The 19,228-nt window shown below is 46.6% G+C and overlaps 1 protein-coding gene across 1 annotated transcript in view; it reads left to right on the top strand.

The window, feature by feature from the left end:
* The window catches only part of TMEM156 (transmembrane protein 156), a 42,088-nt gene that overhangs the window by 21,194 nt on the left and 1,666 nt on the right, over positions 1-19,228 (top strand). The window contains exon 6 of the mRNA XM_030563753.1: positions 10,739-10,830. Within this exon, the coding sequence (XP_030419613.1) occupies positions 10,739-10,827 (89 nt within the window). The 3' untranslated portion in view covers positions 10,828-10,830. The remainder of the gene's footprint in view (positions 1-10,738; positions 10,831-19,228) is intronic.

The following is a 19,228-nucleotide window of genomic DNA, read 5'->3' as shown; positions in this document are numbered from 1 at the left end:
GCAGACCGCTCTCAACTCCCGTATGTTGATGTGGAGGGCCACCTCCTGAGGAGACCACTGGCCCTGTGTCCTCAGGGTTCCGAGGTGGGCCCCCCGACCCAGGTCTGAGGCATCCGTTGTTAGGGATACCGAGGGCTGGGGCGGATGAAACGGGAGCCCCGCACACACTATGGACTGGTTTAGCCACCACCGGAGGGAATCCAATACCTCCTGGGGGACAGTGATAACCGCGTCCAGCAGATGCCTGGCCAGACGGTATTGGCTGATAAGCCAGGACTGGAGGGGCCTCATATGAAGCCGCGCATAACCTGTAACGAAGGTGCAGGCCGCCATGTGGCCTAAGAGGGTTAGGCACGTCCTTATAGAGGTCAAGGGAGCCGCCTATAGATGCCGAATGATGGCCGACAGCGTCTGGAACCTGGACAGCGGCAGAACGGCCCTGGCCAAGGTGGAGTCCAGAATGGCCCCGATAAACTCTATCCTCTGCGTGGGAAGCAGAGTGGACTTGTCCACATTGAGAATAAGGCCCAAATCTCCAAAGAGTCTGCTGACCATGCGGACGTGGTTGCGGACCTGCGACTCTGACGTGCCTCGAATCAGCCAGTCGTCGAGATAGGGGAATACGTGTATGCGACTGCGTCAAAGATGGGCGACGATGACAGCCATGCATTTCGTGAATACCCTCGGGGCCGTGGAGAGGCCAAACGGGAGGACCGCAAATTGATAATGGTGGCGGTTGATCACGAACCGAAGGAAACGTCTGTGTTGTGGGAAAATGGCTATATGAAAATAAGCGTCCTGCATGTCGAGGGCGACGTACCAGTCTCCAGGATCCAGAGATGGGATAATGGTCCCCAAGGATACCATGCGGAACTTCAACTTCACCATATATTTGTTGAGTTCCTGCAGGTCGAGGATGGGTCTGAGGCCTCCCTTGGCTTTGGGGATCAGAAAGTAGCGGGAATAAAATTCCTTACCCTTTTCGTTCTCTGGAACCGCCTCTATGGTTCCTTTGTCGAGGAGTGTCTGCACCTCCTGAAGGAGGAATTGCTCATGAGAGGGGTCCCTGAAGAGGGACGAGGGTGGGGGGCGGGAGGGAGGCTGCGAAATAAATTGCAGACGGTATCCTGTTTGCACCGTGCATAAGACCCAACAGTCGGATGTTATTTGGGTCCACGCCAGGAGGAAGAATGAAAGGTGGTTGGAAAACGGAGGGGACAGATCTGTGGAGGAAACTGGTACAGCGTCCTCGGGCGCACCTTCAAAACGAAGGTTTTGGGCCAGTGGGGCTTTAGAGAAGCTCTGATTCTGTCCCCCTTGGTTGCCCGATTGTCTGCGCCGGCCATTCCTGCTTCGGCGCCTACTAAAGTCTTGACGCTGGTGGTACTGGGGATAGGGCCGGTGCTGCTGCTGCTGAGGCCGGAAGGGTCTGCGCTGTGTCCCGGGCGTGTGCGTCCCTAGTGAGCGCATGATGACCCTATTGTCTTTCAGGCTTTTCAGCCTGGGGTCAGTCTTCTCTGAAAACAGGCCCTGACCTTCAAACGGGAGATCCTGGATGGTGTGTTGGAGCTCCGGAGGAAGGCCAGAAACCTGTAGCCAGGAGATGCGGCGCATGGTAACCCCAGAAGCCAGAGTTCTGGCGGCCAAGTCCGCTGCATCCAAGGATGCCTGCAATGAAGTTCTTGCGACCTTCTTGCCTTCATCAAGAATCGCTGCGAATTCTTGACGCGCATCCTGAGGCAACAACTCCTTGAACTTATCCGCCGCTACCCAGGAGTTACAGGCATAGCGGCTAAGGAGTGCCTGTTGGTTAGAGACCCTGAGTTGGAGGGCGCCTGCTGAGTAGACCTTCCGGCCTAGCAGGTCCATGCGCCTCGCCTCCTTGGACTGCCCGTGGCGCTCCCTCTCGTTCACAGACTGCACGATGAGGGAGCACGGGGGCGGGTGGACATGCAGGTACTCATACCCTTTAGAGGGTGCCATATACTTGCGCTCCCCCCCACGTGCAGCAGGAGGGATAGAGGCCGGTGACTGCCAGATGGTATTAGCATTGGCTTGAATAGTCCTAATGAAGGGAAGGGCGACTCTGGTGGGAGCATCCGCTGAGAGAATGCTCACCACAGGATCTTCGATTTCCGAGACCTCCTCAGCCTGCAAGTTCATGTTTTGCGCTACACGCCTGAGGAGATCCTGGTGCGCCCTGAGGTCGAGTAGTGGGGGACTGGAGGATGACTTTCCCGCCACTGCCTCATCGGGGGAGGATGATGAGGAGACCCCCGGTAGGAGCAGGTCCACAGGGGGCTCCATCTGTACCAACGCCTCTGATCCTGGAGGGAGCTCAGGGTCCTACTGGTTAGACCAGTCTTCCCCCGTTGGAGAAAGGGGAGGGCGAGACAATGAGGCCTCCGGAACCCGGCACTCAGATGTCGCTGGTTGCGATGGAATGTGCTGAGGGCCCTGGGCTTGATGGTATACCCAGGGTGTCCAGAAGCCCCACTTTTGCGGTCCCTGATCCTGCGGAGGGGGGTCTTGGAAGAGGGCCGCGGGTCTGTCCGCGTCCAGAGCGTACATGCTGTCTGCCTGCGGTGAGACAGACGGCTGCCGGGACGGCCATGGTGGGGCCGAACGTGGCTGATAGGTCTCCCTCGGCCTTGACGTCGAAGACCTCCTCGGTGCCGGGGACCGGTACCGGGAATCGTACTAGTGCCGGGATCGGGACCGGGACCTGCCACCAGCACGGTGCCGGGAGGTTGACTGGGACCTGCCGCCGGCACGGTGCCGAGAGGTCGACCGGGGTGCTGACCGCTGACGAGAACGGCTCCTGGAGTCTCGGTGCCGGTAGCGGCGACTCGATCCAGACCGGTGCTGGGAGTAGTGAGACCGTCTGGAAGATGACCGGTGCCGCGAGTACCACCGGTACAGCCGAGGGGAGCGGTGCCGGGACTGCGAATGGCGCCTGGAGCGAGAACGTCCACGGTGCCGGGACCTCGAAGGGGATCGGTACTGGCTGGGCGAGTCCGGAGACGGCGCTCGCATTGTCGCAGGCTTGCCTCTAGATAAAACCCGCACCGGGGGCACCGAGGGTTGAGACAGGGTGGTTTCAGTGAGAGCAATTAGGTCCCGCGCCGAAGCGAATGTCTCTGGCGTCGAAGGGACCAACAGCTCAACCCCGGATCTTATAGGGGAGCTATGAGGGACCGGACTCGACGGACCTCCAGGGCCCAGAGTCGACGGAATCCCTGTTGGTGGTGCCGCGGCAGAGGTAGGTGCCGGGCGCTCCGCTCGAGTCTGCGAGGATGGAGTGGCAGACGTCGAGGGCCTTGCATCGAATCCCGGTGCCGGGGAAGGCCGGTGCCGGGGCGTCTTTCCGGTGCCGGTGCGGTCCGGTGCCGGCGTGGAGCCAGCGCTCTGCGTCGGGGCCACAGGGTTAAGTGCCGCTTCCATCAGGAGAGTCCTTTACCTCTGGTCCCTCTCCTTCTTTGTCCTAGGCTTAAAAGCCTTACAGATGTGGCACTTATCTGAAATGTGCGATTCCCCCAGGCACTTCAGACAGGCATTGTGGGGATCGCTCATTGGCATCGGCTTCTTGCAGGCCGAGCACTGTTTGAACCCTGGCGAACCAGGCATGGGCCCTGTGCCGGATGCGGGGAAGGGCTAAAGCCCAAGCCCGCTAACTAAGTATATATAGCTATGCTAAAAGTTAACAATAACGAAAAGTCCAACTACAATTTACAGCTATCTACAACTATGAGAACAATGAAGCAAAGGAGAGCTAGGGACGTGGAGGACAGCTATGCCGCGCTCCACAGTTCCAACGACCGACACGGTGGTAAGAAGGAACTGAGGAGCGGGTGGGCCGGCAGGGGTATATATCGGGCGCCATGCCGGCGCCACTCTAGGGGGCGACCTGCCGGCCCACTGGAGTTGCTAGGGTAAAAGTCTTCCGATGAACGTGCACGCGCTGCGCGCACACCCTAACTGGAATGGATATGAGCAATCACTCGAAGAAGAACTTGTGTATTAGGACTGTGAAGTTAGCACTGAAAGCTAGAGTCACAAGCCTCTAGTGTTTGTAATGAAATCCAGCAGAAAGAAATCAATATGAGTGGGCAGGCCAGGTACATAACCTTGCTACAAGAAATTAAAAAGCAATTGTATGGCAGGTATAGCGTGGATTGTCTACAAAGAGAGGAAGTCATCTGCATAAAAACAGAACTTGTGTCATCCCTTGACTGACAAGCACTCTGTTCTCAGCTCAGAACAAATGAAATGGGCTAGCAAACAAATGAATCCCCATGTCATGTGGAAATAACTCTGGGTCAAATCCTGCAGCCTTCTGAAGCACCATAGAAGGCCTTACACACTGGTTTGACTTACTGTGAGGCATATCCTAGGCATGGAAGGGGCACACAGGGTGACTCTACTCTTCTTTTGTGCCATTGCACTGGAGTTTGGGGCATACCTGTAAAATGTCCCTCAATTTATGTGAAGGCATACAGTTTAGTTCCAAAGTTACCTCCTTCCCACATAAAGATGGCATTCACTCACTTTTATTGTTGAAACTTATTTATATCAGAAAAAAAGAACTGTGAAACTGAGGTTATGGAAAGACTTATGTGCGCTAAGGGAATGCTGCCACAGCTTTTAAATTTTCTGCATCAATAATTTTGTTGTGTTCCTCATTTTTGGTCCCTTGTCACATATATCCCACATCAGGGCCTTGGCAGATAAGGTATTGTGGCCTGAGGCTCTATGACTATGCCCACATTTGACTAAATCCCACGTTAAAGGATAGATTCAAAACTATAGTAGCACCTTGAAATGGCTGTGCTGGTTTTTTGGATTCCATTCCTTCCATCTAAACAGAACCCACTGATATGGCTTCAGACAGGAATTAGTATTTGACCTTCTGAATGTACATTATTAGCAGCTCAGGGAGACTGGTGCATGGCTCAACTCACTGCAGGGTTGAGTGATAACCAACACGCTAAACTGAGGAAGTTATTCAACTTGGTCAAAATAACGTTGTTACAAGAAGGGAAAGAATAGTCCTGGGCTCAGAGTATTATTGATATTACTAGATGAACCATACTGTTTAATAAATTCCATGTAATTTGATTTCCTTATCTTTTTATAGATTAACACAAACCAGGAGTCCTCTGAAATAACTGTAAATGGCAAAAAATAAAATAAAATAAAATCCTAAGTCAGCAAATGGGAAAATAGTTTTAAAAAACTGTCTAGACTTGGGCACCTCACTGTTCATTCAGCATATTAGCGATAGCCTTGTCTTGTCAATTTCTTCAGCAGTTACAAGAGTCTCAATAATTTCTCTCAACAATCCCGTAATTTGTGGCATTTCAATTTTACTTAGAAAAGAGCAGATTGCATCCTGTCTGCCTGAGCACTCTTGGGAATACAATTTATATTCCCAACATTTAGAGAGCTGGCTAACTTCTGCAGATGTATTTATGAGCTTATTATTTTCATCCCTCAGGAAAGGAATGTGTCTCTGAAATCTTTTGTCTTTAGTAGCTCTCACTAATAACATTCTTGTTTTATCACTATGTTCACAATAGCATTGTTTAGCAGTGTATGTCTAAGGGTTTTTTGACCATTGAGTGTCTTATGAAATCCCAGTGTAGATTTATGATGTTGAAGAAAGAGCACGATACTGGTCTTAATGTTATGCTCCTTCCACTCCAGGCTACCCATTTGACTGAAAAGTTTCTTGCTTATGAACTGCTTTTACTAATTCCATGGGGCTGATTATGGAGCCATTCGCTGGTTTCAAACCACCATAACTCCATTGACTTGAGTGAAGTTACTCCTGGTTTACACCATATAGCAAGCAGAATCAAGACTACTTGGAAAGAAATGCTGTTTCTCCTAAGCACTAGTTTTAAGATCTGCCATTGCCAAGATGGATTATAAATATCTACTACCTCCATTGTCTCAGAGAGGCATACTCTGACTCTTTACATATTAGAATACATTCTCCAACTAACCTGTCTTGCTCATGACAATGCAAAGTTAACTTTAATGAACTTAGGACGTTTTGGTTGTTTTTTTTAAAATGAAGTTATGATACTCCTGCCTCTCAACATTATTAAATTAGCATTCACATCATAAGAGCTGAAGACAGACTATGAATAAATCCCAGTAATGTCACTGAATATAACAAAGATCATTATGTAGAAACAAATATGTAACTGAGAATTCAATAGCTTGTGAATTGTGAGGTATATTTTTCCAATATGTTATTTTGTTAGGTTCATTTTACCATCACATCTGTATCACTCAGCTGAAGTTTTAGGGCTATTTATGTAATTATTTTATGAAAATGAATGTAGCCCAGGAATAGGAAAGTACACACAGTAACCAGGTAAATCAATGCAATCCTGGCCCTTAAAAGGTATAAAAGATTGAACTCTACATTGAAACAATAGAGATACTATTAATTCAAAATCCCAAATTTTGCAAACACAAGGCCAACAGAAGTTTTCCCTGTGATTTTGTTTTTTAAATTTCAGTGGTAGCAGTTATTTTAAACAAATAAACATTAACCTGATGTGTTTGCAAGCCAAACAGTATGACATTAAGAAACTGAAACTGATTATATAAGATAAAAGTAAAAGTGATTTAATTGACTTTCTTTGTTCAGGAAAGAGGACTCTGCATAAGTAAGCAAGCAATATAAATGATGGAAAGGAAATTGGAATATTTAATACTCTTTCCATTTTAATTTTTTCAACCTATGACATTAGTAACATGGTAAATGAAATGGTTTGTTTAGTATAGGGGGTTTTTATTGACAATGACCTCTAATAATGAAGGGCTGTATTGTAACTTTACCATTTAGCCTGAGTAAGGGGCAGGATGTCACTGCCCTGAACAATCTGGTCAGGACCCAAGGCTCTGAGAATCAAAACCTGGTGCTTCCCCTTCTGTGCTGGTTTTGGGGCACCGGCCAATGTGTTCAGGAGCAGATCCTGCCCACTCCTCACTGTGTTAATGGGAGGCAAGTTTGTAGAAATTTTGGTGGTGCCCAGAATCCGCCCCCCTAAATCTACTCCCTCAACTCCGCCCCCACCTGCCTAAGGGTCTGGGTAGGGTTTCAGGGGGGCGGTCTGGGGTGCAGGTCCTGGACTGGGGATTAGGGTGCAGGAGGGGTGCAGGCTTTGGGAAGGGGTTTGGGTGCTGGGTGCAGGCTCCGGGCTCGGGCACGGAGTGGGTGTGCAGGAGGGGGTGAGGGCTGCAGGCTTTGGGATGGAGTTTGGGTGCAGGCTGTGGGCTGGTGGTGGGAGTGTAGGAAGGGATGAGGGGTGCAGGCTCTGGGAGGGAGTTTGGGTGCTGGGTGCAGGCTCTGGGCTAGGGCAGGGGGCGGGTGTGCAGGAGGGGGTGAGGGGTGCAGGCTTTGGGATGGAATTTGGGTGCAGGCTCAGCTAGGGGTGGGGGTGTAGGAAGGGGGAGGTGGTGCACGCTGGGGCAGAGGATCAGGCTGCAGGGGAATGAGGGTTGGGGCTGAGGATGAGGGTTCATGATGCAGGGGGGCTCAGAGCTGGGGCAGAGGCTCAGGGTGCGGGGGGATGAGGGCTCTGGCTGGGGCAGAGGATTAGGGTGCAGGGGGATGAGGGCTCTGCTGGGGAAGAGGGCTCTGGCTGGGAATGAGGATTAGGGTGCAGGGAGATGAGGGCTCTGGCTGGAGCAGAGGATTAGGGTGCAGGGGGATGAGAGCTCTGGCTTGGGATGAGGATCAGGGTGCAGGGGGATGAGGGCTGGGGCTGAGGATGAGGGTTTGGGGCGTTGGAGAGGCTCAGGGCTAGGGCAGAAGAACAGGGCCGCCCAGAGGATTCCGGGGACCTGGGGCCGTCGGCAGCAGGCGGCTCTGGTGGACCTCCCGCAGGCGTGCCTGCGGAGGGTCCGCTGGTCCCGTGGCTCCGGTGGAGCATCCGTAGGCATGCCTGCGGCAGGTCCACTGGAGCCCCAGGACCGGCAAGCGGCAGGGCACCCCCCGTGCGGTGAAATTCTAGAGCCGGCCCTGTTCGGCGGCGGGGGGCCCTTCCGTTCCGGGACCCACCGCCGAAGTGCCCCGAAGACCCATGGCGGGGGCCCTCCGCCGGCGAATTACCGCCGAAGTGGGACCAGCTGCCGAAGTGCAGCCTGCTCTTCGGCGGTAATTCAGCGGCGGGGGGCCCCCGCCACGGGTCTTCGGGGCACTTCGGCGGTGGGTCCCGGAACGGAAGGGCCCCCCACTGCCGAAGACTGGGTTGCGCTTCGGCGGCAGGTCCCGCTTCGGCGGTAATTCGCTGGCGGGGGGTCCTTCCCCCCGGAGCAGAAGGACCCCCTGGCCGGCAAAGACCGGGAGCGGAAGAAGCTCTGGACCCCGGCCCCGCAAGAGTTTTCCGGGCCCCCCGGAGCAAGTGAAGGACCCCGCTCCAGGGGCCCCAAAAACTCTCGTGGGGGCCCCTGCGGAGCCCGGGGCCTGGGGCAAATTGCCCCTCTTGCCCCCCCCGGGCGGCCCTGCAGAAGAACAGGGTAAGGGCAGCCTGCCTTGCCATTAGCGAATGGCAGGCGCTAGGACCCTGGGGCAGCAGACAGCAGTTCTACCGGGAGCTGATCTGCGAGCAGGCAAGGATGCAGCGGAGGGGGGATGCAGCGGAGGGGTGGAAGGTGGAGGCCGGGACCCGCTCCAGGCAGGGGCGCAGCGGGGCGGGGCAGTGGGGGGAGACCCACGGGGGCAGGGGCCGGGGCCGGGACCCGATTCAGGCAGGGCCGGGGGAGCGACCCAGCTCCAAATATTGCTAGAGCAGGGTACCCGGCCCTGAATATTCCTGGAGCCCGGGCACCTCGAGCCCATATAACTCACCACCTATGACTGTGTTCGTCCATCCCTGCCCTTATGTGTGGGAGCAGAAGTAGCAGCCTGGCTGTGGTTGGGCTCTTACAACATGTAGACTTCAAAAATGTGGGTAGCCCATGAAAGAGAGTATAGGGGCTCAGTGGCTACAGTGTGTGTAAATAAGTGAACAGGACACATTACCTCAAATCATTCAAATTTCTGCATTGTTTCCCTTATTGTCCTATTAAAAGGATAGTCTCTTGTCTCTGACATCAGAGAAAATAGTTCAAATCCTCCCTCAGCTATACCTGTGTAACCTCATTTAAGTCAATGTGGTATAGATAAGAGCAGAATTTGGCTCAATGTATAGAACAGTGTTGGCATTCCAGGGAACTCTAAGCCCAGGCCCACCTCTCCTACCTGTTCCGCAGTATTCCTTCTTGTTGAAGAAGGCAGGCAGGATGCATCTTCAGCAATGTTAAATAGATGTGAAGACTAGTTAAGAAGGAATTTTCTTTTTTAATCTTGGCCAAGTAGAACATCACATATTTGATTCTGTTACTCCTCAGTTAATATTTGACATAGGTGAGTGGTTGTCTCTTCCTCTACAGCTTAGATAGGTAATGCAGAGAAAAAAGCAAATCTTGTCACAATATTTACAACAGACTTCCCAGCTTTAAAGACATGAAATTTAGACAGAAAAGTATGAAATCTAATGACTAATTTGGGTTTATTCCTGTGTTTTACAAGGGAGGATAAAAAAAATATATGGGTCCAAGGCAGTTTCAGAGCAGCTATTTTATAGTCTGTATGTGATTTCAGCTGCCCAGGTCCAGTTATATCCACAGACTACAGGACCAAAATACTGGTCCAATATACGTCTGGGTCATTTCTCCATTTGATATGCAGGCATAACAGTGGGACTCTGAAGGGAGAATGGATACATTCACAAGTCTATTTTAGCCTTGTTTTTCAAATTTAATTACTTAAATGTTGAGAGCTGAATTGTACTTTAGAATTATATTTACAAAAATATGAGGCATAAATTAGAGGGCATGCTTGGACAGGATGTAGCTTAATCTAAGCAGCATAATTTGCCCTCCTCCTTGGAACATATAGAAGTTCCTTTGCAAGTTTGGAGGAGTTGTGGCTGTGCACGGAGCAGGTGGATCTGGAGTTAAGATACTATCTACAACATCATCCCATTTCAGATCTGCAAAAAATGTATCATATCAGATAATGCTGATCTCTTGAGTGCTAGCTTATGAAGAGCTTCCAGCAAGCTCCAATTTCTCCATTTCCTAATGGCTCAGACTCCTTATGTGGGCCCTACTAAGGTGTCTTGTCTATAGGGCAGCTTCAATGCCAGCCTGTTGGGGTGTCGTTGAACCCCTTCACTGCCACCACCACTTGCAGATGTATGTCAGTAACTGGGTGATTCCTGGGAGCACTCCATGCTCCCCCTGTAGCCACAATAGCCTTTGAACAGCATGCCCCTTACCTCTGTGGGGTGGTTGTTCAGCCCCTCCATATGGATTATGCCCTGGAAAGTTCACAGATTGAAAGCTACAGAGTTTTCTGCTTCCTGCTAGCTAATCTACAGTTTTATATGTAGGAGGGCTTGATTTAGCCCTGAATTTGCTCTTACTAAACATGCGTCTGTATTTTCACTGGGTAAAATTTTCAAAAGTTTCTAAGTGACTTAAACACCTAAATTCAGCTGACTTTCAATGGGACTTAGACTCCTAATAGTGGGGTTTTTTTAAATGTGCTTGAACAGATTAGGTGCCTAACTTTCATAGAAATCAAATGGGAGTAAGGTACCTGAAGTGTAACATTCCTCAGATGTTTTTGCCATTTATGAATGTGGACTAAAACTATTTTCTCTTTTAACAGAACCCAACCAACGAAGACCCACAGCTATCACACAAACAGCAGAGATATTGCCTGTAATTCCTGAACATGAGCATTCTCAGCAGGCATAGGAGGTAAACAAATACCTTAAACCTCTCAGATGATTCTGTTTTCCTATCTGTTGCTAAAATCAACAGATTGACCACATGCAATATGTACTCTAAATAAATTACATCGTACTTCTGGCCAAGATGCAGGAGGTGGTGAACCTGAAAATATGTTTCAGAAGAGCTAGATGGCAGGAAAACAAAATCAATTTTTCTTTTAGCACCAAGACTGATCAATAAACTAATCTTTTAGTCTGTTAAACCCTGTGTGCCCCTGAAGACTTTAGCAGAAACATTTGCACTATTTTTATGGTGTGGAGTAATGTGACCTGGATTTCAGAATCAAGGTGACAGTTGTTTCTGACAAGGAGTGAGGCTATGGGAACCAGAGAAAGCAGCAGGGGAAACAATTTGCTAATGAGTCATGAAAAGAACCATGTGTTTGAAATCATAAATAGTTTGCTGACCAAATTCAAATAGCAAAGAAATCCACCACCATCATTATTACAGCAGTCAGCAGAAATGACTGAAGATGTGGGTTTCAGTCAGAGGTAGGCCCAGCTGTGTGTGGAGTTCAGATTCACTTTCAAACTTCTTCAAAGTTCAGCAGCATCTGGATATAGGGTGCCAGTTCTAATCTCAATAGCAATGGAGACAGAGACAAGTTTGAAAAGATATACTTACTGAAAGGTGTTTTAATGTCTGAAAATGAAATAGATCATATTTGAATAAGTAAAATCAAAATACTAATGCAAAGCTGCATAGAAGAAAGGGGCCTACAGATACTTTCATAGAATTGTCATTGCATGTGAAAAATTACTGAGGTTAAAAGCTTAAGAAGATTCTTCATTATTTACATACATTAAGTCTGCAGTCTTACAGAAAGGATATACTTTTGGTTTAATCATAAATTTTCCTAAAAAAATTATTTACTAAAATACAGTTTGACTTCAATAGTTCAGGTGTGTTAGGAGTATTAGTGTCTATGTAGTTTTGCTGACTTCTACTTGCCTCTTTGGTTTTGGATATATATACATTTTTACTAATATGTGTGAACAAAGGGATTCTTACTAAGAACAAAGACACACTGTAAATGTTGCTTTTGCTTAAACCAGATGGTTTGTTAATATAATGGAAACAGATAAGCACTGGGCATTGTGGGAATATGAGCGCATTGGGCATGGTGGGAATATGAGCGCACACATGAAGACTGCCTCAACTCCTTATCTCAAGGCAAGGTCGAGCAACCAGTCAGGAGAGGCAAAAAAGGATTGGGGGGAAGGTAAAACACTGAAAGACCAGAGAAATGCCTGCCCCTGACCGGAGTACAACCTCACTTCTTACCCCTCGCATGGGGTATAAAAGGGGTGGGAATGAAGACCCCAACCCAGCAATCCCTGAAATGAAACATGACCATAAGTTGTTAGGGGTGTGACTAGGGGCGTGCACTGCAGGTATATTTGGGCCTGCTGAGGAGGTGGGAATGGGGACACAGGCAAGGCTTTGCGGTGATAGAGCTGGGAAGGGAGACACTGGGAAATAGACTTTTCTGGCGTGTAGAACTATGGATATGTTTGCTTGGAACTAATCCCAATAAACAGCGCATTGTCTGCACTTTGGACTTCTGCTCTTCTGCTTTCTGTCTGCATAACAAGAACCAGGGGAGGGGGTGAAGGGAAAACCCTCTAACAAGGAGGACCCATAGAGAAATCAGTTTGTGAATTGAAAACACTGAATTAGTTGCAGGAGTAAATGTTTTAAAAGCTATGGTAGGATACAGATGAGCTAATGACATAGCAAACTCATAGAGCTTTGATTCTGAGTGAGACTAGCTGGGTCATAGGCAGGATAATATAATACTTAAGAATATTGACCACTTATATAATGCTTTTCATTTATCATGGGATTTATGAAGGTGAAAAAGTATCATTCTCACCATTGTAAAGATGGGGAGACTGAAGCAGAGAAAGGTGAAATAACTTGCCCAAAGATGCACAGAAAGTTACTAGCAGAAATGAGAATAGACCTCAGGTCTTCCAAGGCCTAGTCCATTGCCCAGTCCTGTGATAGCAGCATAGACCAAAGTGGATTTGCCTCCTCTTCTGTGAAAATTCTCCTCTCCTCAGAACCCCGTCCACTTCTCCTCTGTACAGCATTTCCCTTCCTGTGGGAATGTCTCCCAACTATACATGTCCTCAGTGGTAGTCATCTCATTTTCAGATCCCCACCCACACATCTGTCCATTTCAGATAGACACTTCTCTCTTCTCTGCAGTGCAGGCATATACCTACGTCTAGTGTTTAGTTGTGGCTAAGAACTGTCTCTCTGGATTTTCTAAGGTTGCAGTAGTATCTGTTACTCAGATTCATATCACTGATCCAGAGACCACACTTTAGATCTGCTCTAGAGTCAGTTTTAAATATGACTTCAGTATCATTGCTAATTAGATTCACATCATGCTCCCTTGGTTCATAGAATAAAATGTGCAAGGAAAGAATGATGAGCTGCTTTTCGTATGCCCTAACTTCTTTCATTCCCCTATGTGCTGATAAAGAACAAAATGGCTTGTCTTTTTGCACTTGCAAAATGTGGCAGTCCAGGCTAGGCAGTTTGCATTTTGGGCCTTGTTTCTGAATGTAGGGTGTTTTACAGTGTTGTGATTTACTCTCTCGGGGAGCAAATTGAAAATTTGTGCAGTGGGACTTCCTGCCAGTCCAGTTTTCACAGGCACACTCCTCTCTCTATGAAAGGCAGCTATCCTGCTCTTATTTCCAGGTAGCACAGGCCTCAGTACATGTATATGGTGTAACTCAGGGTAAAATTTATTCACAGCAAGTGCCAAATAGTGTTGAGAGGGGAAGTGTGCCTATTCAACATCCCCCATAACAACAGTAGCCACCCTGTGAAGATGTAGTTATGTGTGGTACCAACAGTAAGCTGGAGGAAAGATAGACAAATGAGTGTCTGGTTCTTGTCATGAACCCCCAGTCTTGTTGCTGAACTCAGATCCTTCTAATGCCCTGGTGTGAAGTATTTGTCTTGCTAATAGTTAGGGACAGCTCAGTAGCCAATGACACAAACTTATCACACGCACAGTGGCAATGCCTGCTGAAATGATTTTTTTCCTTTCTAGGGAGGAGAGACCTACTGGGTAGATGCTGTAGATTTACTGCTAAGTCTATGCCTCTTCTTTTTTTGTATATATGCACGGTTCTTGGCTTCTCATTTGTTACTGCCATTGGTAAGCTCCCTGCTTTATTTTTTCTTTGTTAAATATATTCAGAGTGGAGTATCTCTCTGATTTTATTCCAAACAATATCTGACTATCACTTGCTAAGGTGGGAAACACACATCTGGCAAATCATGCTCTTTTAATTTTTTCCTAGATCACAGTACTTGTACATCTGAGTCTGTAGGTGAGGTTTGAACTAAAATTTTATTTAGTTAAGAAACACCCCTAACGTTCACCTGAAGCTGGCTTTTATTACTGTCCAAAACACTTAGCAGAAGGGTTTGATCCAAAGCCCATTGAAAACTATGGGAGTCTTTCCATTGTCTTCAGTAGGCTTCATATCAGGTCTATTATGCAGTGTTTATCTCTGCTGGCATGCTGAATACAGCCAGGATATCTGAGTGAAGTTAACTCAACTGGTAACAAATGGTTTAATAAAGGTTCATCAGCTTCCAGCACTGCAGCTTTTCTGTTTATTTGTGTCCTAAGTTCATCCAGTCTTTGTGTGGTATTTCAGGACACTCCTCACCATATTATCTGACTGTTGGGGCTGGAGGTCACCCCTACCTTTCATGTAGTATTGCTACCATCCATTAAACTCCCTACCAGCACCCCGCTAGGAAAATACAGGCCAAGCATCCCACGTGTTGAGACAATTCTCTTCAGAACACTTTAATAGCAAATTGTAAAAGGGCATGCCTGCTTTGTAGCACCCCCTTCTGCATATGACAGTGCAGGTCTCCCTCAGTTTCCCATTCTCTCTCAGGCCCCTTTAAGACTGCCACACCACATAAGGGTGTAAGACAAGATTTCCCTTGGTGGGGTTTTACTATATTAGCCTTAATAAACTTGATATAAAGTCTTCAACCCTACATCAAAATAAAAATCTCCCTGGCCTGCAGATTCTGCCCTTGGGTTCAGAGGTTGTGCATCCCTCCTTACTTCAGGCCTGTGGTTCTGGACCTCCAGTTGCTTCCTGCAGTAACCCTTCAGCCACCTCTATGTGGCACTCTCACTGGGCTGAGAGAGGTCCATAGCTAGCAGTCCTGCTGCTGTTTCCTGTTCCCTTCTGGATCTTTCTAGAGATCACCTGCCCTCTATCAGGACCCGTAAAGACTGTTAATGAGGCACAGTTGGACTGAACCCGTGACAGTATTGTTTTTCCCTAATTTAAAAGGTAGGGAAACTGAAACAAAGAGAGACTATACAGAACTTTAAAGCCTGCAAGTACCAAGTAGTATTGTTAGTGACTATGAGGTGACTTGTATTTTGGTTTGCCACTTCTATTTTGGTCAGCAGCAAATAATCCCCGCCCCCCACCATTACAATGAAAAGAAAAGCAGGAAGCTGAGAAGAGTGCAGGAATCTTGGGAACCTCAAATTCCAGAACATACCAGAATAGTGGTTCTCAGACTTTTGTATTGGTGACCCCTTTCACACAGCAAGTCTGAGTGAAACCCACCTCCCCTTAAAGTTAAAAACACATATTTTATATTTAACAGTATTATAAATGCTGGAGGTGAAATGGGGTTTGGGGTGGAGGCTGACAGGTCACAACCCCTCATGTAATAACCTCGTGACCCCCTGAGGGGTCGTGACCCCCATTTTGAGAGTCTTGTACCAGAAGGATAACACAAAATCAGTTTTACCAAAGTCAGACTATCAGCTTCAATTCCTGACAAATAATACAGTACTTAGGACCATGAGAGGACTAATGTTTAGGAAGGGGCATGTGATCAAGGTATGTTTCCTTTTCTGGCCATTCAAAAGAGAATAAGAGACAAAGAATTGCTGAAATAATAGATAAAACAGGGCAACTAACTATGAGTCAGACCATCCTGTTCCGTGAAAAACCCATTCACAGGACAGTCTCCTGTAAAGTCTTAAGAGATTTGAGGAGATGACTTTGTTTTTCATGGGTCAACCTGGAAGTTGTATGGAGCCTGATCTCCCATATAGTAACACAGAAGATTTCAACTGAGCAGACACCTTGAGTCCTGGGGGAAGCATATGCCCCGGGGAATGACTTTTCCTGAACTCTGTCCCTTTCCTACCTCTAAAATGTCCTCTCTTAACCCACAGAGCTTGGACTATGTGGAATCATCACAAAATGACTGCAGGTTGCCAGTCTCCCTAATCTCTGTGGTGACCTATGCAGTATAAGAACACAGATAGATATAGCATATGGTGGAACTGTTACAGCATCCCCATCTCAGAGTGTGTTGGGCCTCTGTCCCTGGCCCATGTAAGGGGAAACAGCAGCATGTTCTCAGAAAGATCATGAAAAAGGCATATCAGAAAAAAAACATTTAAAAAGAAAATATCATTTGGGAAATTAGAACCAGACATGAAACCAAGGGTCAGCACCACCCTGTTGCGCAATGGACACGTGACAAAATTACGTGTGTGTGTGTCTGTGTGTGTGTGTGTGAATGGGGCGAGGGGTTATGTCATTCAGTCATTCAATTTTTTGAAAAATTACCACAAACCTCAACATTTTTACCATGGACATTTGTGTCCGTGTATGGACACATTGCTGACCCCTGCAGGAAACTGACAATTCATGAATGAAATCCTACACTTTCACCTCTGCAAAGAGCAATATCCTAAAGTCAGCTGGATACAGAGATGCATTTTATAAAAATATGTGCACACTCATTTTCCTAGTTGTTGCTAGATTAAATTCACGCCATATAAATCAATATTACTGAACATGTTTTATTTACTGCATCTGTCTCTTTGGCAACAAAAGCTCCAAGGGTAGGAGGGGAGAACCCCCGTGTCCTGTCCCATATTCGTTCTTTTAATAAAGTAGACTAATGTCCAAGGCTCTATGAGGACTACTGTGGGACACACATTAAAGTTTATTCTTTTTTCCTACATAATTCTGGCACCATCAGTACTTTACATTGCAAAGTGCTTTGAGGTCCCTTGGATATGGACAAAGCTTCATTGTAATTTATTATTTCTATTGTGCCATGGTGCTTCACTGTCAAGTAAGACAGGTCACTCTCCCAAGGGGTTACAATCTAAGGATCTTATACTGTTCAGTTTGCAGGACGGAGATCTAAGATAGTTACTGCACAGTTAAGGGTGACAAACAAAAGGAGGATGTGGTTATAAGAAAGATTAAACTTCCTATAGCAAAGATAATCAGAAAAGAGAACCTGATTCTTTCCCTTATGTAAAATATAATGGTAGCTTGAGGGAGCAGAGCCTTGCAGGTGTGATAGGGCATAAGTCATTTCTGGACAATTAACTGAAAGGAGCTACAGAAAAGCCCAAACCCCATTCTATTTAATTGTGATCATCTTCTTTTTTTAAAGGGACCCTAGCAATCTAGCTGTGTTGGGCCTGATCTAAAGCCCGCTGAAATCAACAGGAGTCTTTCAATTGTCCTCAGTGGGCTTTGGATCAGGCCCTTCCTGCATTACTGGAAAGCATTCAGATACCATGATTATAGGCTCAGTATAATAATATTAATAGAATAGGCAACTAACAATAAAGTGAATTAGAATAATTTCAAGTAGACTCCTGCCTCAGTTTCTTTGTCAGTTTTTTGTGGTTGTGGTTTTAAAATCACATCTTCCTTACCTCTGAGTAAAGACTCACTCAAACAGTAGGAAAAAATGACTAATTAATTGTGAAGCTGACAAATCACAAATGTAAAAAGTAAATATGCTGGTGATAGGGGAGGAGACAAAAATAATGTTTGTCTGTTTTAGGAATCTTAAATGTTTATTTGTAAAAAATAGGCAAAATATTCAGACAAAAATATGATTTTTAAGTTGATGGGGACCCTTTGATTTTCCTTAAAATATATAATGCCAGTTATGCTCCAGGATACAGATTTTGTGGTGCTTTGCTATATTTGTATAATACTATAGTTAAATGTGGTGGGTTGGTAAGACTGAATGCAGTGACTTTTAGTTTGTAGCATTTAATATGCCAATTAGCCATTTTTGCAATGTGTTGCCCTTGATTGCTGTATACAACTTTCTGGACATAGATTCAGGTCAGCATATGGCCCCAAATATTGTAGTGAATGCATTACAGGCAAATCAGTTACACATTTATTTTCTAAATATCAGAGTGGAAAAGTTATTTTCTGCCCTTTTTGCCTCATTATATGTAATTTAATATGTAAATTAAGTTTTAAAATCCATTATGTCTGTTAGTGTAATGTGGCTTCTGGCATCACAAATTGCTGAGTACGTTTCAGAATATTTGGCATAACTAGCAGCTTCTGCTTAAAACACACACAGCACAATGTACTTTCCTCCACATCTCAGGATCCATCAGAAATTTAGAAGCTGTTAAAAGAAGGATTTAGTATTTACATTGCTTTGGTTGCAAGAGTGCCAGATTTGGCTGCAATGGGCACTACACAAACAGTTAAAAATTGCTGCCTTCCATTAGCTGGCACCAATTTTTGATACATTCTGTCCTGCTTATATTTGTCATTTTTTAGCTCACCTCAGCAGCTGCTTCAGCCATACAAATCCCCATCCTCAGAAACACTTTTTACCAAAAGCTCCTATGGGGTAATGTGAATGAAAAATAAGGTCAGAGAGAAAGATACTCTAGCTGGGATCCCAAATAACTTAACTGCCAGAATAGGAGGCGGGCCATCTTTTGCTTTGTCACTCAAGGTGGGAATATGAGATACATCTCAGGACTAAAGATGGACTTGATTTAGCTCTGGACATTGTCAGAGTTTGGTATTGCTCAGATATGGGGTTCTCCTTTGCCCCATTAGAGATAAGGACTAGCTATCAGGTCTGGATAATTTTCTGCAGCCCAGCTTCATTGAATATTAGACTTTCTTTCATTTGCAAATGAGGAAATGGCTACCCTCATTTAATTATTGACAAGCCTGTCCCTTGGTATGCTGGCATCCTAGGTAAGGATGGGATTTGATTCCTGCTTCAATTTCTCACTTGTTTGCTGCTCCTTTCCGCTCACTAGTTGATTTGGTCCCATTTTTCTGTCATTTCCTCTTTCAAAAGGGTGTCCCTGGTTGTGCTCATTCACCTCCAGTAGGCATCTATTCTTAAAAATACCCCCAGCATCGCAGCACCAGCTGCAGTGATGCATCCAGAAGCTATCTTGGCAGTCAGTGTAAAGGATTCTGGGATTCACTTGTCATAAAAAACCACAACTGAGCAGACACACAGATACCTTTTTTCATTA

This window comes from Gopherus evgoodei, chromosome 5 (assembly GCF_007399415.2).
Source record: "Gopherus evgoodei ecotype Sinaloan lineage chromosome 5, rGopEvg1_v1.p, whole genome shotgun sequence".
Classification (NCBI taxonomy): domain Eukaryota; kingdom Metazoa; phylum Chordata; order Testudines; family Testudinidae; genus Gopherus; species Gopherus evgoodei.
Note: the sequence above shows the minus strand (reverse complement) of the source record. Positions and strands in the feature narration are given on the sequence as shown.